General features: G+C 43.2%; 1 protein-coding gene across 1 annotated transcript in view; it reads right to left on the bottom strand.

Moving 5' to 3' along the window:
* The window catches only part of ZNF407 (zinc finger protein 407), a 678,079-nt gene that overhangs the window by 417,072 nt on the left and 238,068 nt on the right, over nucleotides 1-22,939 (bottom strand). The window contains exon 4 of the mRNA XM_075314622.1: nucleotides 7,768-7,842. Within this exon, the coding sequence (XP_075170737.1) occupies nucleotides 7,768-7,842 (75 nt within the window). The remainder of the gene's footprint in view (nucleotides 1-7,767; nucleotides 7,843-22,939) is intronic.

Here is a 22,939-nt window from a genome sequence, read left to right as displayed (position 1 = left end):
TCTACATGAAGAATGAAGAGACAATGTTGCTCATTACAGAGTCCAAACATTTGTTCTATTAAGCAGTGGGGATGACAAAGTTCGGATTCTCCCGATCACAGATTTAGAGCTAAGAATTTGTATTTCCGAAAATAAAAAGGTTTTAAAGTATGAAGGAGCCCTATTGGTATTTAACGGGATCACTGACTTTTACGTCACTAATGTTTTTCTTTAGTTTAAAATTAGACCCAAACGCTTAAGTAACGTTGCTATTTAAGATTCCTTAAAAATAATTGTGCTAAATGTGCTCCATTATTGATGGTAGCCGGGTACGTCTAGAGATAGCAGCGGTGGCTTCCTGACACAGATGAGTTAACTTTCTACCATTGGAAAAACACTCAGCAGTTGCTGATATATTCAGTTTCAGCACAATCTGCCTTTCTGGCACACATCTTGCTATCGTCTGAAAGTACTCATCACAATTGTTTGATACCAATCTTGTGAATTGCAACATGAGTGATGTACTTATCAGGGCATCATGAAAAATAGAGCAATATTAAAAGGAATATGGAAAGTAGGTGAGTAGAGATGCAGAATTCCTATATGCCTGGAATGTTCTAGAAACAAGTTGTTTTTGTTTGCTATGCTGTCAGTATCTTTGCCATCAGAAATAATACGCTGCTCTGACTTCAAATGTAAGAACTTCTTTCATTTTTGTTTTTTTGATGATAGTCATGCTGACAACTTTTTTTGGTCCATCAAACTCAGCAGTACAATTACATGAATTTGCTTTTAATAAATTACCATTTTTGCATATATCAGTCAAAGCACCAAGTCTAAATAGTAGCAAAGTAAATGCATTATTAATTTAATTGCCACAACCTATTTAGCTAGCTTCTATCATAATTTGCTAGAACATGCAACCTATCAGAGAACGGAGTCAAATGTAAAGCGCACAGAGTAAACCGATTAGATTGTCCTGGAGAGATTACAATGTAGCAAGCTTGCACTATTTCAGCCAGTACATTAATGTTTTAAACAGGTAAGAAAAAAATAACTCAATTTGCAGAAAAATGAATGTTCGCTTTGCTGATGAAGAAGTTTCCAATCTTCAGAAACCTTATAACTATATAAATAAAAGGCGCACAACACCTTGTTTGCTTTACTGTAAGAGAATAGTAGCAACATGGTTGGAACCGCCAGGTCCAATGCAGAGCAGCCGCTAGGGGCCAAGGAACAAGAGGCCCCAGATATTGGCAGGATCATTGGATTGGTATGGTGGCCTCTTGATTATTCTCACCAGCAGACGTCAAGTGAGCGCAGCAAAGGGTGGTCTCATTTCAAACGTTTGATCCTTTTGATCTCCCGCATAAACCTCTACACAAAGATTGGGCAGAATGGATCAGACACTGGCTGTATGACTTTAGCCTGGTATCTTTGACTGTGAAATGCTACGCTGTTTCAGGAAGAGATATGAGAGAGAAGCTATGAAGGACCAAGACTAGCTGGACAGGTGGGTCCTGGGTGGCTTCTCCCCGCTAACTACCCTGAAATGGCAGGTTTTGTGTATAGGGGAGACCGATCACTCCAGGGTGAAGCTGCAAGGGACCCATCTGCCCTAGTCCCCCTGCAGCTTTGTCCCCAGTTGCTTTTAAACTGTTTTTCAAATTAAACATATATGGCTGCTATCATACAGCCAGTGCCTGATGCATGCTCCCTGTGGATTGGGCAGCATGTTTCCGCTGTCAGGTTCGCTTTAAATGGTCATTGATCAGCAAACACCTTCCAAACTATTTACGTGTGCATGTAGCTCTTTGAAAAACAAATCCAGCAATACCTTGATATGGCGAGTCCATTTCTCCGTTACTGAAAAATCAGTGTTTTGTAAATCTGAAACCTCTGTCACTCCAGCTCTATTCACCACCCAGCGTCGCTTCCTCCTACTGCTTGACTGATGGCTCCTTTGCATGAAGTGACACAGTACACAGGCTGCCAGTCAAGCAGTAGGAGGGGAATAGAGTTGGAGTGACAAAGGATTCAGATCCACCATAGCTTTTCAGTCTCATTTGTATGTCAATTCAAAAGCTAATTTCAAAGTAATAGGGGATTGGACTGGTCATGTGTGATGTCACTCACAAAATTGAGTGAGAAGCTAGTGACTATGTGTGTAATAGTAACTAGATGACGCTGTGAGCACCAGCGTGCTGCGAGGGAAGTGGTGAAGTCAAACAAGCCGAGGTCAGAGCCGAGAGGATGCAACTAAACAGAAGGAGAAGACAAAAGCAAGGTCAAGAGTCAGGCGGAGGTCCGATAACCAGGAGAGCACGTAAGGGACAAAAGGGACAGACAAGGACATAGTCAGGAGTAGAGATGAGCGAGCCTCTAGAGGCTCGAGTTCAGTTCAGTTCGTGGAACGGAGGCCGCGTTCGAGTTCGGTTCGATGAACCATTCGACGAACCTCTTGAGTCCCATTGAAACCAATGGCAGGGAAACACAAACACATAAAAACACATTATAAATGTACACATACAGATAATAAACATTACCATAACACTTACAGGTCCCTGCGATGTGTCCTGCACTCTGTCTCCCGCCGCTTTTCCTTCCGAAAATTCCTGCATCCTCCCGGTAACCAGCACTGATGATAGGACCTTCCATGATGTAAAAAAAAGCATGTGACCAGTCACGTGTCTATTATCTTATTGGATACAGACTGGTCACATGGCTAAGACATCATGCTAGGTCCTGTCATTGCACTCTTCGGTACGCGGTGATCGTTCCAGCATCTCCGTATACTGGCGAAATGCTCTGGCACATGGTCGACTCCCCGTTATGCTTCCCGGTTCCATTATTCACCGGCTGCCACAGCCGGTCAATAACGGAGCACACCATTGCTATAGCAACCGGCCTGTCAGCGGTGACGTCACCGCTTACAGCCTGCAGCCTCTGCTCACTGACTGACTGAATAGACTGCAGTGCGTGGGGAGCAGCAGCGTCCTTCCTCCCATGCAGCGCTGTCTGATGTAGCAGAGCTGCATGGGTTGAAGGAGAAAGAAGACAGAAGACCATGGATCGTGGAGGGATGAGAGGGATTAATAAACATGGAGTCTCTAATGTGTCTGTGTATTTATTTCTATTAAAGTATTTTTTCTCTGTGTGGTGTCTTTTTTTTTTTTAACCCATTATTGGAGATTCTTAATGGCCGGGTCAAACTTGCCTGACATTAAGAATCTCTGACTTAATACTAGTTAGTAAAACAAAGCTAGTATTAACTCATTATTACCTAGCAAGCCAAACGGCTTCAGGGCAGCTGGAAGAGTTGGATACAGCACCAGATGATGGCGCTTCTATGAAAGCGCCATTTTCTGGGGCGGCTGCGGACTGCAATTCGCAGCAGAGGGGCCAAGAAAGCTCAGGCCAACCTGTGCTGCGGATTCCAATCCCCAGCTGTCTAGTTGTACCTGGCTGGACACAAAAATGTGGCGAAGCTCATGTCGATTTTTTTTTAAATTATTTCATGAAATCTATGAAATAATTAAAAAAGGGCTTCCCTATTTTTTTTGTTCCCAGCCGGGTATAAATAGGCAGCTGGGGGTTGGGGACAGCCATACCTGCCTGCTGTACCTGTCTAGCATACAAAAATATGGCGAAGTCCACGTCATTTTTGGGGGGGGCAAAAAACTCCTGCATACAGTCCCGGATGGAGTATGCTGAGTCTTGTAATTCTGCAGCTGCTGTCTGATCTCCTCCATACAGACAGACGCTGCAAAACTACAAGGCTCAGCATACTCTATCCAGGACTGTATGCAGGAGTTTTTGCCCCCCAAAAAAATTACGTGGGCTTCGCCATGTTTTTGTATGCTAGCCAGGTACAGCAGGCAGCTACGGGCTGCCCCCAACCCCCACCTGCCTATTTGTACCCGGCTGGGAACCAAAAATATAGGGAAGCCCTTTTTTTTTTAATTATTTCATGAATTTCATTAAATAAATTAAAAAAATTACGTGGGCTTCGCCCAATTTTTGTGTCCAGCCAGGTACAACTAGGCAGCTGGGGATTGGAATCCGCAGCTCAGGGTGCCCAAGCTTTCTGGGCACCCCTGCTGCAAATTGCAGTCTGCAGCCGCCCCAGAAAAGGGCACTTTCATAGAAGCGCCATCTTGTGGCGCTGTATCCAACTCTTCCAGCTGCCCTGGTGACGGGTGGTTCGCTGGGTAATAATGGAGCTAGGGCTAGCTGTATATTATCAGCTGGCCCTAAGCCCGAAATTCATGGTGTCACGCCAATATTAGAGATGGCCACCATGAATTTCTAGTACAGATAAAAAAAAAAAAACAACACACAGAAAAATATTTTTATTAGCAATAAAACACAACACAATTAGTGACTCCATCTTTATTGAAATAGAGAACCCCCCTCCGCAGTAACCCTGTGTCAAGGGTCCCGCGCTGTCCAATCCGGATCCAATATCATCTGATCGGTTTGCTGGAAGACAAAGCGATCAGATGATGTGTCAGGTTCAAGGGCCTGAATCACATGACACAGCAGCTGATTGTATAAACGGCTTTTATACAATCAGATGATGCATCAGTGCAAAAAAAAAAAACAAAACAAACTACACACTTCTGTGCAGACTCCTGTCCGACAGCATCAGCTGATAGTTTAGCCGGGCGGTAAAAAGCTGCCCTCACCGCTTAACTTATAGTTTCCGCTGATTCCGTTAGGTGACTGCATCAGCTGATCATCACCAGGTCTGAGAGAGAGAGAAAAGAGAGAGAAAAGAGAGAGAAAAAGAGACAGAAAAAGAGAGAGAAAAAGAGAGAGAAAAAGAGACAGAAAAAAAGACAGAAAAAAAGACAGAAAAAGAGAGAGAAAAAGAGAGAAAAAGAGAGAAAAAGAGAGAAAAGAGAGAGAGGAGAGAGAAGAGAGAGAGAAGAGGAGAGAAGAGAGAGAGGAGAGAGAGGAGAGAGAGAGAGGACAGAGAAGAGAGGGGAGAGAAGAGGAGAGAAGAGGAGAAAAGAGGAGAAAGAGGAGAAAGAAGAGAGGAGAGAGAGACTGACAGACTGACTGACTGAGACTGACTGACTGAGACTGACTGATTGACTGAGAGAAAGAGATAGAGCAATGCAGCCTCATTCCGTGAACTGCTCCGATTTTAGAGGTGTGGCTCACAGCTGATGTCCGGCTCCTCCCCTCAGTTAATAATTAAATTAAAATTATAAATAAATAATTCTAATTTAAAAATAAAAAAATTAAATTTATTACCGGGATGGCCGGGGGGGCTAGAACTCGTGAGCTAATGCCTCTTAGGCGAGCACTCTAACCATTTAGCTACTAGCTCTAATGAAAAACATGGGCAGATTTGGTAATCTTGACTTCTGCATTACAGACTGAAGTCTCAGATTACAATGCGATTCTCTTCATGTGCTACGTGGAGAGGACACAGAACGCTCCCTGTCATCTTCATGTAACAGAGCTGGCAGTGTCGTGTGGATTACTTCGGACCTGGATTGTTATTTTTGGATTAATAAAATGGTGAAAGAGGATGTTTTTTTGTCTTTTATTCCAAATAAAAGGATTTTTCGCTGTGTGTGTTTCTTTACTTTCACTTACAGTTTAATCATGGAAGGTGTCTCGGGGAGACGCCTGGCATGATTAAACTCATTATTACCCCGATTGCCACCGCACCAGGGCAATTCGGGATGAGCTGGGTGGAATCCCGGGACTGTCGCATCTAATGAATGCGGCAATTCTGGGCAGCTGCTGGGTGATATTGTTAGGGTGGTGGGCTCCCCATACCGTGGCGCTCCCCATCCTGACAATACCAGCCTCCAGCCGTGCGGCTTTATCCTTGCTAGTATCAAATATGGGGGAACCGCATTTTTTTTTCATTTATTTAGTTTACTGCACGATATAGACCCGCCCGCCGGCGGCTGTGATTGGTTGCAGTGAGACAGCTGTCACTCATTGTGGGGATGTGTCTGACTGCAACCAATCATGGGCTTCGGTGGGCGGGGAAAGCACGGAAAAACTGATTAAATAATGAAGCGGCAGCTATTTTCAAAAGAGGAAAAGACGCCACAGATTTGTGACAGTCGTGCATCTTCAGTAGCTAGCAATATAAGTTGGTTATAGGGCTAATCAGCTTAAAAAAAAATCATAAACTGTATAAAAAAAAAGCAAGCTACTAACAGCCAATCACATTCCAGTCACACAGGCTAAATAATGAGAACAAACCTCAAGCACTGTGATATATGCAAATGTTACAATTATATTACTTTATATATTTTAGAAAAATATTGCAGATGAAAATACGTTGTACAGACAGATACATTCCTATACACTTGTATGAGTGAAGCATAACATTAAAGGGAATGAACTTTACTTTGTTTGAAAAATACATACTGTATATCTAATTTAACTTATTAGAAAATGTGCTATGATCTGAAAATGTCAATGCAATCCAGAGCTCCGGCAAATCCACTTCTGGCTTCTGTTATCCTCTAGAGAGTGTTTACTGTTTTGGCATGTCACCAGTTCTGCATGAGAAGGGGGCTGGTTGACTCGCCTATTCCAAAGCCAGCCCCCTTCTCTAGCCCAGTGGAGGCAAAGACAATAAAATGAGCCAGTCACACACAGTCATGTGCAAATAAAGGGAAAACTCTTTTTTTAAAGGGAACCTGTCAGCAGATTTGGGGCCTATAAGCTGCGGCCACCACCAGTGGGCTCTTATATACAGCTTTCTAACATGCTGTGTATAAGAGCCCAGGCCGCTGTGTAGAACATAAAAAACACTTTAAAATACTTACCTAAACTGTCGCTGCGGTGGAGTTGGGTCATATGGGTGTCTCCGTTCTCCGATGCAGGAGCCTCCACTTTCGGCCATCTTTGTTCTCCTTCTGAAGCCTGTGTGCATGACGCATCTTACGTCCTACACACTCACTGGTCCTGCACAGGCGCACTACAATACTTTGATCTGCCCTTCTCAGGGCAGATCAAAGTGCGCCTGCGCAGGACCTCAATGCCGGCGAGTGTGGATGATGTAAGACGTGTCATGCACCCTGGCTTCAGAAGAAAGACGACAAAGATGGCCGAAAGAGGAGGCGCCAGCACCGGAGAACGGAAACGCCCATATGACCCAACTCCACCACAGCGACCGTTTAGGTAAGTATTATAAAGTCATTTTTACGTTCTACAGAGTGGCCTGGGCTCTTATATACAGCATGTTAGAATGCTGTATATAAGAGCCCACTGGTGGTGGCAGCAGCTTATAGGCTCCAAATCTGCTGACAGGTTCCCTTTAAACATAAGGAAATTAGCAGAAATGAGGTTTGCAGTTGACATCGTCAGATTAGGGCGACTTCCTCAATACAGTTACAATGTCGATAAATGCATATTTTAAGAAGTATAGACATTTTGTCTACTTGACAATCCCTTAAATAAAACTCTGAAAACTTTTAAAACACAGTGAAATAATTTTTTATAAATCAAGCACATTGTGTTACTATTGGTCCTGAGATATAACTGCGACATAATCTGAATCAGAAGACTGCGGCACAGAGAACTGGAAAAACCCCTAATGATAGTATGGCAATAAAAAAGTTGCTTCCATCTTGTTTGGGTTTGTTTCTGGAGGTTAACAGCTATATTTATTTTATTACAAGAAATTTATCATCGCAAGTTCTCAGAATTTGGTACTTGTAATTTCAGATTAAAGGATCATATTCTTCAGAATACTTATGAAATCAGTAAAGGACAAAATCATTACCAGGTCTTTACTGGTGTAATTACCTTTCCTTTGGTGTTCCAACTCCGTGCTTGCCGAGTAAATGAGTGTTCAGATGCTTTCTCATAACAAAAGCCACCCTGAAACAAAAAGAAACAAACAATATTTAAACTATGGATGAAAAAAAGCTGTTCTACTTCTACCAGATATGGAAAACAAAACATTCTAGGGATGGAAAAAGGATTCTCGAAGACTTTTTTTTTATTACATAGGCTTACAGAAGTAGATAAACCTCTACCTCGTGTGGCCCTGTGCTACCTCTACACTGCTGCCCCCAGTCTTTGTTGACTGGCTTTTGGTGTCACGTTTATGAAGCTTGTGAGCAGCAGCCACTCATACTGAGCTCATCTTGTGCCACTGAAGCCAATGATTAGTGAAAGATGAGAGCTATGTTATCCCTGCAGGACCATCAGCTCAGAGGCGCTCGAATGGGAGATCAAAGGGTTAATCCAGAACCAACATATTGATGACTTATCCTACAAGATAGATTATCAATATCAGTTCAAAGGGGTCTGACATTCGTTCCTCACTCCCAATAGCAGTTATATACTTCGGCAGTGGCTGGATATAAACAATGTACAGATCCGAACTCGTTTATATAGTCCCACTAATTCCACAGGCTTTACAGACGTTATCATCGCTGTCCCCATTGGGGCTCACAATCTAAGTTCCCTAATGGTATGTGTTTGGAGTGTGGGAGGAAAGAAGTGTATCCAGAGGAAACCCACGCAAACATGAGGAAAACGTAGAAACTCCATGCAGATGTTGCCATTGGTGGGATAAGAACACAGCACCGTAAGGGTGGAGGCCTAACCACTGAGCCATCGTGGTCTGCTTGAAAATAAGATGATGTCTGGTACTCTGTAACAGCCACTAAACAAGCTGTGTACTGCACAGAACTGATAATATCTGATCAGTGGGGGAGACTAATGTCAGTCCACACTGTTATTGATTACCTATGCCACTGATAAAATATCAAAATGTTTGTCCAAGAAAAGCTCATTACAGGGCTTTGCGGTCTAAATCCACAAGTCTGCACTCTACACTCTGTCACTCTATGTGACTGCAGACTTGTGATTTCTCACATTTGACACACTCTGTTATGAGGATTCGCAACAGTCATGTGGCCGTGAGTATGGGATATGCATATTCCTTGCCAATATCCGACTAAAGGGGTGCGGCCCCACTCAATGCCAGTGTATTGAGCAAGGTTGCCGCCATCGCATATGGCATTTTCGTAATAGCCATCGTTCCGGTGAATCCTCACAGTGCACAGTGTGTGCTATGTGAGGATTCTCAAGTCTGCAGTCACATAGAGTGACACACAGACTGACTGCAGACTTGTGGATCTAGACCGAACAACCCATTTAGATAGTTGATTATAGCTAATGTTATTTAAACCCATTTTTTTGCCCTTTTTCAGATATTTTTCTTAAGCCTTTGACCCTGCTGACTGACCGACCGCCTTCATTATACTATGATTTTTATTTCCCTATTCTAAGATAATACGTAATTTGCTGCCTAAAATACATCAAGCCAAATACAGTAAAAAACCTGAAGAATTTTGGGATTTTTGGGCAGACGTTCCAGATGTACTTTTGTTTTTTAACTCTTGATTGAAACAAATCAACAAAGAATTTTAATGGTAAAAGAAATGTTGGCACAAATGTGATGATGGCCGAGGTCTGCAGAAGAGGAGAGAGCCCTTCAATCACTGTATGGCGTCTGTAGTGTTACGAGCGGAGCTTTTAATTATGTTGCAAAGTGATGGCGGCTGACAATTTAGATATGCTCCATACGCAAGAGAAAAATCCAAATTGCTCACTTGATAAGCAAATGTTTCTGTTACAACTTCCAGTGTGAAAAGGACTCGCAAACATTTCTGTTAATTATGTATTACAGCTGTCCTTCATAAACTTAATTACTAATTGCTGAAAGGCAATGGGTTTCCATTTGCATATGTACACGAAAGGCATGAAATATGCAGAAATATGATTTTAATTAGCATGCAATGATATGGAGGGATACAAATCAAACTGGCATGTTAGAAGATTTTTAACATTAAACACTGAATTCATCTGGACACTTCGCATATAATGGACACAGCTGAATTATGTGATGGAGACAGCATTCAATTTAAGACCATGGCTTCACCAGTACAATGCCAAAATGTTTCCTCCTTGCCAGAAAGATATTTATTCTCAATGGGAAAAAAGCACTGGCTGCATTATAACCACTGATCGCAGTATATCTGGAGATGTAATAGCGTCAAAAAGGAAATTTATTTTTTTTATCTTATGTTCTACACATGACAATACTTGCTGTCGTCTTGCTTTAGCAGGCAGCATTTAGATATAATGTCAAATAGTCCCTGCACTTATTATATTTTAGTACTTGGAGAGACCTCATAACAGTTTCTTCCAGCCACATTTCAAGCCACCATCACATGCTGGCAACATTCAACGTATGATACTCATTGTCTTTTCAGGTGCCGTTAACCTACTAAAGGCCACTTCACACATAACGAAATCGTGAACGAGATTGTTGCTACGTCACAGTTTCTGTGATGCAACAACGACTTTACTAGCGATCTCGTCATGTTTGACACGTACCAACGATCCGCCCCCTGCTGTGAAATCGTTGGTCGATGCTGAACAGCCTGGGCCATTTTTGGCTCGTTGGAGTCCTGCTGGGCAGGATGGATCTGTATGTTTGACACCTACCTACGATTTTGTTAATGACCTAGATTAGAACTTTAGTGTGGCATGTAGGCGTGTAGTTGCGTCCCCGTTTCTGCGCCCCCTCTGCACCGATTGGTTGGCGCTGATAAACACACGGGAATGAAGAAGGGATGAATCCGGGTGCAGATGCAGCTTCGATCCGAAAAGCAAGCAAGCAACCGGGTACAAAGTACGAATGAATCAGGGTGGAGTCGCAGGTTCTAATCTCAAAGCAAAGCTCAAAAGAAGTGACAAAGGATGATGCAATACAAAAGGTACCTTTTAGGCCCGCCCACCCACCCAATGAGAACGCAGTATTGGCCACCAATCGGAGCGGAGGGGTGTGGAAAAGGCGACGCAAATGCGCGCCTACGTGGCTCACTGCGTTTCACTACGCCCCTAATCGAGATCGGAATAGTTACCACAGCTGTTCTGTGACAGGGTCCCGACGATTTACAAGATCGTTATACGGGTCGCATGCTCATTCCTAAAGTCGGTGTGTGTGACACCTCACATACGATTTCACCAATGACTCAGCAACGATCCGGGTACTGTGACGTAGTAGCGATCTCGTTCACAATCTCTTTATGTGTGACTGGACCTTAACTCCCAAAACCTGATAACACTTCCATAACAGATAAGAAATCCAGGAGCTCCCCATTTCCAGGAATAAGGATCCACCAATGTATTCCTATCGGGAAAATACCGACTCAGATGACTCGAGTTTCAGGCGTGATCCTCACCAGCTTTATTCCATTGGACCTCTCCGCTACTTAGCCGCATTCTTCATAGCATCACAAGTCAAGATGATGGAGTTTATAGACCCTCACAGCCAACACCTGAATTCAGTGGCCACCTCTACGTACGTCTGTTAGCCACCAGTAGGCTCTGGAGGTTCCTCAGTTGTACATTGACTTTGTGCTCCGCACATTTTGTCTACTACTTCACTCTCCCACATCTGCAGGACACAGGTGCTTCATTGATCCAGTCATCATTATCTAGATCTCCTGACTTTTTAACCCTTTTTAACTTATTTATATGGAATAAACAAATATTTTAAATTTCAAACAACTTTATACTTCTCTCCCTATTTAATTTATTTTTAACTCTATTTGTCCACTCAACCCCTAGTAATTAACACTCATCCACCTAGTGCATTCAACTGACCCCTGCCAGATAGCGCGGTAGCTGTATTTTTAATTTTTTTTCTAGTGTTTTATCACTCCCAGAGAGGGTATTCGTGGACCCTGCCTACTACCTGCAGCTTCTCTGGCAACTCCCCACCTTTCTAGTTTGGCAAATAGGTCAACAGGTATTACCGAAAAATAAAAAATAAAAAACCTGTCCCTCATCTAGCAATACCCAACCAGTTACATAACTCCCTGATAGTGAGCGCTGGTGTCCCTATAGTTTTATTAGCATTTTGATACATTTTACTTTACAGCAGCTACATGTGAACAATAAAACTGGAGCTACTCATTGACTTCTATATAAGACTATTTGTAGGCATGCTCTGTGACCTGTGCAGAAGTCACTGTGCAGGGAGGGATAGAAGGTGTGCTGTGACCATCGCCTAGTCCTGAGTTATCTACATGTAGGGGTTTCCTTTCTTTGCAATCCTGCCTTTGATCATAATGAGATGACTGTTGAGAAGTAATCTCTACAGAACAGCAGTATCAGTCAATTAGGAGTCACAAAAATGAAAACTGCAAGATTTCAGGCTGAGTTTTTATAGTGACATGAAAATAAAGATATTTAAAAAACAATTTTCTGTGATTTTTTTTTACATAAAAATTGTATTGAAATAGGTATTTTCTAAACTAGGACTAATATATCCCTGCATCTGTCACCAGGTTTTTGCTGCCTAATCTGAGAGAAGTATAACTTAGGCGCAGAGATGCCAGCGGTGTGTCACTTACTGGGCTGTTTAGTGTAGCTTTGATAAAATCACTGATTAATCAGCAGTAGATTATCATTAGAGGACTACTTGGTGTGCTGCAGGTAGTCCAGATTATTCATGAGCTCTGTATAATTGCTAGATCTGCAGCAGAGAAACCACTGATTTATCAAAATGACAGCAACCAGCTCAGTAAGTGACACATCGCTGGAATCAGGGTCTCTGTCTCTACATTATGCTGCTCTCAGAGGGGGGAGCAATACCCTGGTGACAGTTTCCCTTTGATATCAATTCTGGAGTATCTTTACTATGAGTACCTTTATTATCTTATATCTAAAATTCCTGCTGGAAAGGCAAGAATAAATTGACAAGATGTTAGGTTTTTGTCCATAACCACAAGTATATTAGTATTAACTACACCAAGAAATGCTTCTTCTTTGGGGTATATGTTAAAGAAACCGTTTAAAGGTGAATATCACCAATGAATCATTTAATAGAATGAACATTTAAATTTTTATCTAAAAATGAGTTGTATACATTTAGGCTTTTAAAGCATCTTAATTAGTTCAGGTTCTAAAAGATGGAATATTTTGCCATAATTTGTGCTTAAAAAGAAGCCAGCGGGTTCATTACTCAATGGAGGGGGAAAAAAACATTGCAAAAAACTTACAAAATACTAAACGTGTGCACATAGCCTTAAAGGGGTTGTCCACTACTTTTACATCGATGGCCTGTGCTTAGGATAGGTCATCAGTGCCTGATCGGCCGGGGTCCAAAATCCTGCACTCACGCTGATCCGCTGTTATTGGTCCTGGCAGACGGAAGGAGGCGGATATGCTCAGTTCTGGAGCTGCCGCGGCTGGGGCCTGCACATCCACCTCCTATTGATCTGAATAGGAGGCAGATGTGCAGTACCCAATCGCAGCCACTATCAGAAGATAGAGCAGACCCAGAATTGAGCTTATCCGGCTGCATGCTGCTGCTGCCGGGGCCAATAACAACTGATTGGTGGGGGTGCAGGATGTCGGACCCTGGCCAATCAGACATTGATGACCTATTCTAATGGGTACTTTGCACACTACGACATCGCAAGCCGATTGCTGCGAGGCCGAGCGCGATAGTCCCCGCCCCCGTCGCAGCTGCGATATCTTGTGATAGCTGCCGTAACGAACATTATCACTACGGCAGGTTCACATGCACTTACCTGCCCTGCGACGTCGGTCTGGCCGGCGACCCGCCTCCTTCCTAAGGGGACGGGTCGTGCGGCGTCACAGCGACGTCACACGGCAGGTGGCCAATAGAAGCAGAGGGGCGGAGATGAGCGGGACGTAAACATCCCGTCCACCTACTTCCTTCCTCATTGCAGCTGCGGCTTCACACACAGTGATGTGTGCTGCCGCAGGAATGAGGAACAACATCGTAACATCGGTCCTTCCGAAATTATGGAAATGTCTGATGCTACAATTTCGACGCTTTTGCGCTCGTTAATCGTATCAAAACGATTTACACACTCCGATGTCGACAGCGACGCTGGATGTGCGTCACTTTCGATTTGACCCCACCAACATTGCACCTGCGATGTCATAGTGTGCAAAGTACCCCTAAGGACAGGCCATCAATATAAAAGTAGGCGACAGCCTCTTTAAAGTTCCTCTTGCCAATGGGGTGTATACAAGTCATCTGATAAAGTAAAACTATGTGGGGTGCGCCATATTGACAAGGGCAATAGTAACACACAGTTGTAAACGTATGCATTCTCTACCAGGAGCAATAACAGAGGAAATACATGTATAATTTTAAGAAAAGATGATCCATAATTTTAAAACACTATGTTATGAAACAGACATGTCAAGATATCTGACCACGTAAACGTTTTGGGTTCCTATCACTGTACATCTAACATCTATGACTTGTATTGTCCTCCTCGTGATGCAATACTAAATAGCACCCACCAGAAATAATGAATGGGCCTGGGCCAGAAAGCATCTTCTGCAGCAGATGTACCTCGTGAATAAAGCCTGATATTTCTCTAGCCTTGGGGGCTTTGCCTCCGAGTTCATTAATGCCAGGAATATACTTATCCCTTGTATGCATGCAGCTTTCACGAGCGATCAATTAAATATTTGTCTTTATGATTCAAACATTTTACAAGTCTAATTGATTGCCTGTAATAACTATCAAGCAGTTCTTTCATGTCTAGACTGTCACGCTATGAAAAATCTACATAGTTTCATGTACGTAGGAGAAGAGGGGGGATTCTTTATGGCTCTGTTCAAGTCAATGTGTTTTGATTGGATGGGAAGATTTACATTCACTGTAATGCAGGCTCAAGGCACTAAAAGAGAAAACCTTCTGCCGATGCAGAGAGGCATTAGAGATGCCATTTATTAGTTATGGATCTCTAAGGAGAGAATGATCAGCTTGTAATACCTGCCCTATGGTCAATGGATTTCTACTTTTTCCTGAGCGAGATGCTGTTCAAACCCCAGTGGTTTTGTATAATTTCAGACCGCAGGAGACTTTTTTTTTGTAATTGATTCCGTATATCCATAGATATATGCTGTGAATCAACTGTACAATACATTCCACGTTCTACAACTTTTCATATTATAGAGTTTAACGCACAAGCGGACAATAAACCATGAAATCTTAAAGGGTATCTCTGGGACATTAAGAAATATATATACACAGTGGGGAAAATAAGTATTTGATACACTGCTAATTTTGCAAGTTTCCCAACCTACAAAGAATGGAGAGTTCTGTAACTTTTATTGTAGATACACCAAGGGGCACTTTGCACACTACGACATCGCAAGCCGACGCTGCGATACCGAGCACGATAGTCCCCGCCCCCGTCGCAGCTGCGATATCATGGTGATAGCTGCTGTAGCAAACATTATCGCTACGGCAGCTTCACATGCACTCACCTGCCCTGCAACGTCGCTCTGGCTGGCGAACCGCGTCCTTATTAAGGGGGCAGGTTGTGCGGCGTCATAGCGACGTCACACGGCAGGCGGCCAATAGAAGCGGAGGGGCGGAGATGAGCGGGACGTAAACATCCCGCCCACCTCCTTCCTTCCGCATAGCCGGCGTGAGCCGCAGGACGCAGGTAGGAAATGTTCCTCGCTCCTGCGGCTTCACACACAGCGATGTGTGCTGCCGCAGGAACGAGGAACAACATCGTAACATCGGTATTTCCCAATTAATGGAAATGCCGGACCCTACACCGATGATACAATAACGACGCTTTTGCGCTCGTTAATCATATCAAAAAGGATTTACACACTACGATATCGACTGCGACGCCGGATGTGCGTCATTTTCCATTTGACCCCACCGACATCGCACCTGCGATGTTGTAGTGTGCAAAGTGCCCCTTACACTGTAACAGACAAATTTAAAAAACAAAATCCAGAAAAGCAGATTGTATGATTTTTAAATAATTAATTTGCATTTTATTGCATGAAATAAGTAATTAATACAATAAAAAAACAGAACTTAATATTTAGTACAGAAACTTTTGTTTGTAATTACTGAAAGTCAGACGTTTCTTCCATTGAATAACGGTGCAGTTGTCCTCTCCCATTTGCAGAAAATCATCCCAAAGTAGGATGTTTCCACTCCCATGCTTCATGGTTGGAACAGTGTTCTTGGGCTTGTACTCCTCTTTCTTCCTCCAAATGCGGTGAGTGTAGTTGATACCAAAAAGTTCTGTTTTGGTCTTATCTGACCACATGACCTTCTCCCATACCTCCTCTGGACCATCCAGAGGAGGTTATTGGAGAATTTCAAACGGGCCTGGACATATGCTGGCGTGAGCAGGGGGACCTTGTGTGCCCTGCAGGATTTTAGTCCATGGGGGTGTAGTGTGTTACTAACAGTAATGTTTGCGACTATGATGCCAGCTCTCTTCAGGTCATTGACCAGGTCCTGCCATGTAGTTCTGGGCTTATTCCTGACCTTTCTCAGAATCATCCTTACCTCAGAATGTAGGACCTTGCATGGAGCCCCAGAGCGAATAAGACTGACAGTCAGTTAGTGTTTCTTTCATTTTCTACTAATTGAGCCAACAGTTGTTGCCTTCTAACCAACCTGCTTGCCTATTGCCCTGTAGCCCATCCCTGCCTTGTGCAGGTCTACAATTTTGTCCCTGATGTTCTTAGACAGCACTTCGGTCTTGGCCTTGATGCAGAGGTTGGAGTGTGATTGATTGAGTGTGTGGACCGGTCTCTTTTATACAGGTAACAAGTTCAAACTGGTGCAATTAATACAGGTAATAAGTGTAGAGTAGGAGGGCTTCTTAAATAAAAAAAATAACAGGTCTGTGAGAGCCAGAATTCTTGCTGGTTGGTAGGTGACCAAATACTTATTTCATTCAATAAAATACAAATTAATTAAAAATCATACAATGTGATTTTCTGGATTTTATTTTTAATTCTGTCTGTTACAGTTAGTGTGTCTAATATAAAAATTACAGGCCATTCTTTGTAGATGGGAAAATTTTCAAAATCAGCAGTGTATCGCACACTTTTTTTCCCCACTGTAAGTATCATATCTTCAGTGTTGTTCTATTATATTTACAAAAATGTGAGGGGTGTACTCACTTTTGTAATATACTGTGCACACCATTAGGCCCTGACACTGGCAAGTATCAGGTTGCTGAGGATGTACCTTGTGGGCAGGGTTAGCGCATGATGCTCCTGTCCCACAGAAGAGGAGCAGCAGCCTCACTATCCCTAGTGCTGTACTTGCCCCCCACGCAGTGTGCCCCAAACGGGCTGTGTGCTCCCCAGATCTTTGTGCCCCCAATGATGTGTGCCTCCCATGATGTCCGTGCCTCCCCAGTGATGTCCATGCCCCCCGTGCTGTATGTGCCTCCAGTGATGTCCATCCCCCTAGTGCTGTCCATGCCTCCCCTAGTATTGCCCGTGCCCCGCCTAATGCGGTCTGTGTTCCCGTCAGTGATGTCCATGCCACCCAGTGCTTTCTATGCCCCCTAGTGATGTCCGTGCTCCATTGATGATGTGTGGTCTTCTAGTTATGTCTGTGCCCCCAGTGCTGTATGTGACCCCCAGTGCTGTCCTTGCCCCCCCCAGTGCTGTCTGTACTTCCCCAGTGATTTGTGCCCCCTCAGCTATGTTCGTTCCACCTAGTGATGTATGTGCCTTTCAGTGCTGTGTGCACCCTCTAGTTATGTCTGTGTCCGCCCTAGTTATGTATGTGCCTCTCTAGTTATGCATGTGCCCCCCAGTTATATATGTGCTCCCCTAGTTAGGTCCATGCTCTGCCAGAAGTGTCCATATCCCCCAGTGCTGTCTGTGCCCCCCAGTGCTGTCTGTGCCCTCCAGTGTTATCTGTACCCCCTTAGTGCTGTGCGTGCCCCCGCCAGTGCTGTCCGTGCTTCCCATTGTGGTCTGTGCCCTCCCAGTCTTATCCGTGCTCTCCCAGTGCTGTCCCTGCTCCACAGTGTTGTCTGTGCTCCACAGCCATGTCTATGCTTCCCAGTTATGTATATACCCCCAGGTGAAGTCTATGCCTCCCAGTGAGGTCTGTGCACCAGCATGTTCTGTGATGTATATGCCTCATCGTCTCTCCTGTGATATATATGACACCAGGCTCTTCTGTCTGTATATGCCCCAGCATCTCCTGTGTGTATATGTCCCCAGCGTCTCCTGTGTGTATATGCCCCAGCTTCTCCTGTGATGTATATGTGCCCCCAGTCCTCCTGTGATGTATATATGTGCCTATGTGATGTATATGATTTGCCAATCTTATCACAAAGAGTTGACTGCACTCCAGACCGAGCCAAACCTGGAAATGTGAGAAGTAACATGATCAATATCACATCATATCACAGCTGCACCAAAGACAAGCAATAATTATTTGATCAAATATAGCAGGGTACTTTTCAAGTTGATAACTTTGTGTGACCATTAAAGGTTGGTAGAAATTTCAAAACTGCCCTTGGCAGAAAAAAGGTTCCCCAGCCCTGCTATACAGGTTTGACATCGTGCAAACTTGCTAAAAAATGTTGCATTTTTTGTTACCATTTCATTCCACTTGGATTTTTTCCCCTATTTTTAGTGCATTATATGGTGGGACTAATGGCATTACTGATAGTGACAACTCAGCCCACAAAGTAGAAGCCCTCATGTGGCTTAGTTATGATTCTAGGAAGAAGAGGAAAAAATGATGTCAATAAAAAAAAAAGCTTGGTCATGAATGTGTTAAAAACAATGAGCAGTGAACAAAAACGGTGTCACTAGTGTTATCCTGGAATTAGGTAATTATTTATTTTAAATATTAGAGGACGGCAAATTAATTTACCAAAGAAATCCACCTAGTTAATGTTTTACAGATCCATATACGAGTTTAACTCTTTATAGAATCTGCAATGTGATAATTGTATGTTTAATAGAAGGTGCTTAAGTATTAGGGTATTATCCAGATCATGTATAGAGTATACATTTACATCAACAAATGGCAGAAGATCATGCTAAATGCCGCAGTAAATTAATATTGTTAACGTTCACGCACATATATATACTGTATATATACCGTAATATATGCATACATGCATAGACTGCATATCACTAGCATAGTTTAGCAGAGATGTCTTTGCATAAGGAGCTCACATAGCTTTTTACACCCAAGGCTCCAATTTTCTTGTGGCGACTGTGTAATATTTTGCAATGTAAAACTGACTGAGATGGAAGCTATTTTGCATGGTACAGTGGTCATGGCTAACAAATGAGAGTTTTGTGGGCTGAGTGCTAGTCCCCTGCCTCATCTGCCACCCCTAATGACAGCAGCCACCTGCTGTTTTATTGTCACAGCTGGAGCCAGTTCACACTCCTTGGTGCCGAGTTCTGCCCATGAGCGCCAAGCTATCTCTTCGCCTCATTACTTTGATGAACTTTTTATGGTCAGCACCCATGAAGACCTCATCTAGGACTACAGAGCCCAGACTGGCTGCAGGGAGTGCTTCTAGGGAGCGACAAGCAATAAGGCACAGTTCCTGACTGTCGCTTACTTAACAAGTCACTCTACCATACTTTGACTCTCAACAGACCACAACAAGTAAGTCATGAATCACTTGTAGGTAACCAGCATCGCTCGCAGCATTGTTTGCATTAATACAATAAATTGCCTTTGTGCTTTGATAGCTCAATCAAGCTAGTTAAGAAAAAAAAACTCCAATAGAAAGCGCAATGGCTAGAAAGAGAAAAAGCAACTTTCCGTAACAGTTTGTGCTACCATCCACATAGGTTATCAGAGATCTACTCAGGTGCGTCAATGTGAATATTAAAAATAAATTATTTGTTGCCTTTACAGAAAGAAAATGTATTCCGAAAAGGAAAGAAGTACGCTCAGACCCTATATGGAGGCTTTCAGGGTCCGTATCACAGACCTATGTGCGGCTCTATGGTTCCTCCACAAGTCACTGTATTCTACCATAGAAGCATTATCTCTGTAATGCCCAACTATTCAATAAAGTGTGTCACAACTTCATTTTTGTAATCAGTAATCTCGAGATATGCTTGACTATATGGCATGATCTCATAGCAAAATAATACAATCTTACAGTTCTGTACAATACAGATCCATAATATGGCCGTGTATATGAAGATTAAAGAGACTGACCACCACCTTTTTATTGATGGCCTATCCTAAAGGCTACTTTACACACTGCGATATCGGTCCCGATATCGCTAGTGTGGGTACCCGCCCCCATCTGTTGCGCGACACGGGCATATCGCTGCCCGTGCCGCACAACATCGCCCACAGCCGTCACACATACTTACCTGTCCGGCGACGTCGCTGTGACGGGCGAACCGCCTCCTTTCTAAGGGGGCGGTCCGTGCGGCGTCACAGCGACGTCACTGAAACGTCACTGAACCGCCGCCCAATAGCAGCGGAGGGGCGGAGATGAGCGGGACGTAACATCCCGCCCACCTCCTTCCTTCCGCATAGCGGCCGGGAGGCAGGTAAGGGGAGCTTCCTCATTCCTGCGGCGTCACACGCAGCGATGTGTGCTGCCGCAGGAACGAGGAACAACCTCGTTAATGCTGCAGTAAAGATTTTTGAGAATGGACCCCCGTGTCGCCGATTAGCGATTTTGCACGTTTTTGCAACGATGCAAAATCGCTTATCGATGTCACACGCAACGGCATCGCTAATGCGGCCGGATGTGCGTCACGAATTCCGTGACCCCAACGACTCCGCATTAGCGATGTCGTAGCGTGTAAAGCCCGCTTTAGGATCCAAACCCTATTCTAAAAAATTGATGGCCTATTCAAATGAACAAGGATCGGATTTGTAGAATCCAATTGAAGCCACATGGTTTTGATGGAACTGCCGTGTTCCAGCAGCATCTTAGACCTTCTGGCTGCTATCAGCAGCAGTGACAGCTGATCGAAAGAGGTGCTTGATGTGCTATCCCCACCAATCAGACATTGACAGCTTATCAAAGGATGGGCCACCAATAAAAAAAAGTAGCTGTCAACTAAAGAGGAGCGAACCTGAGATTCGAGGTTCGGAAACCAACTTAAAAAAAAAAAACCAACAAAGTTCGGGTGCGAAGTTCGAGTAAGTTACAAGTGCAAACTATTCAACTGAGCATCACTGTGCTTGAGTATTATTGATGCTCAGCCCCGGAGGTAAAATCAGCATGACTAGATGTAATGTGCACACACAAAACATTTATGGGGAAAAACGCGCCCACCCTGTCCTGGAAGTGCTCTGCTTATGGCTGGCTGCATGAGGGCAGAGACATGAACTGCCCAATTACTGACATCTATTGAGGTACAGTTCAAGTCAGGGTCACAAACCGGACTTTATCTAAGGTTCGAATTTGCCCAGTGAGCCAAACGTCCAAAGGTTCACTCGTCTCTACTGCCAACCCTTTTAAAAGGGCATGAAAGTTTTAACAAATAAATGGTATTTTTGATTAATGAAAAGTTGCAATTTATACAATATACTTTCTACATCATGTGGTAATCCCTATAAAGATCTCTGCTTGTGTCATGTGAAGGGATATTTTTATGTTCATAAATGGCTATAATTGGATAGTGCTTATAAAAACAAGCAATTTCCAATTTTATGGTTTATTAAAATTCTCTTCCCCCTTCACTGATGACAGTTATTTCATTTCTATTTCCTGCTTGTTTCCCAAGTTACCGACCAGCTTACTAGCAATTTTCTATTGCGCCTGTAAGCACTACTCTGACGCTGGCTAGATCGCTTGAGCATGCTGTTAGTTCCTGTTTCCTGCCAGCTTCAGTGCCACTGCAAAACACTGATGCTGGAGAGGCAAAGTTGCCTCACATAGCTTTATTAGAGAATGCACAAATCGGGACAGTGGGTCACTCTTACCGCTGGTTGAACAGTCAATCTAGCAGGAGCGTGCTGTCCCCTATACCCAGCTGGTCACTTACTTCTGAAGATGGGACAATACTTTTAGTGCCAACTTTGCTTCTTCTTTTGTAGAGATGAGCGAACCTGTGGAAGTCAGGTTTTGACGGGTTCAGCCAAACTTTATCTAAAGTTCAGTATGGAACCTGGGCTTGACCTTTACAGCCCAAACCCCATTGAAGTGACTGATTGGGCTATTTGGCTCTCTGACCGTATACAGCCAGCCAAAAACAGAGCATTTCTGGGGAGGGAGGGTGAGATTTATTTTTTTTCTACGCACTACATTTGAAAACGTTGTTTGAGCCATTCAGAGACTGCAAGCAACTCCCATTGGACCGAGCACCGAGCGTACGCGAGCACCCCGAAGATCGCTCAAGTGGTTACCATACATAAAGCATCTGAACGCCGAACTTGGACACCGACTTTTTTTTGTTTGTTTTTTTTAAATATATGCCTAGTACGAACCCAAAACTTTACAGTACGAGTCTGCTCATCTCTATTCTTTTGCAGTAGAAAAATATTTAGTGGTCATTGAAATCAAAGAATTATCTGAAAAAGTCTAAAAAAAATAAAATTGACTAGATGACTATTAATGAGTATATTATGTACAGTCTATGCATAATGAATAAGAGGAATTTAGAAATAAACATGGATGGAAAAACACATTCACCATATGTGGTCATCTTCACAAATTATCGGCTCATAGAATCATCCATAAAAGCTTTCCAGGCAGGTTTTAATCTCCTTCCCTACAGAGCCTCAAGTACATCATCTAGAAAGTAAATTCCTTTGTCCTCAAATTACAGAATATCTTATTATATTTTCTTAAGTTTTGCTTACTTGTCATTAGGCTATGTAGGGAATGCATGGGTCATTACATTCATAAATTCCCTAAAATGAATAAGTTGCATAACTATACATGAATATATGGGCTACGTAAATGACTACAATTATGAAATCTATTCGGAGATGTCATAAAAGGCTTGTGTTAGTTTTACCATGTTTACGTCTATTAGCATAAGGACATCAACAATTTAGCCCTAGGGGATTTTTTTATGCAATACATAAAACATTTAATATGGGCTGTGTTTAGAAAGACTCAAAGAAAAGGCAATGTAATGCTCATGTTTGTCTTTATTTGCAATG

This window comes from Anomaloglossus baeobatrachus, chromosome 6 (assembly GCF_048569485.1).
Source record: "Anomaloglossus baeobatrachus isolate aAnoBae1 chromosome 6, aAnoBae1.hap1, whole genome shotgun sequence".
NCBI lineage: Eukaryota > Metazoa > Chordata > Amphibia > Anura > Aromobatidae > Anomaloglossus > Anomaloglossus baeobatrachus.
This window is presented reverse-complemented; position numbering and strand designations above follow the sequence as displayed.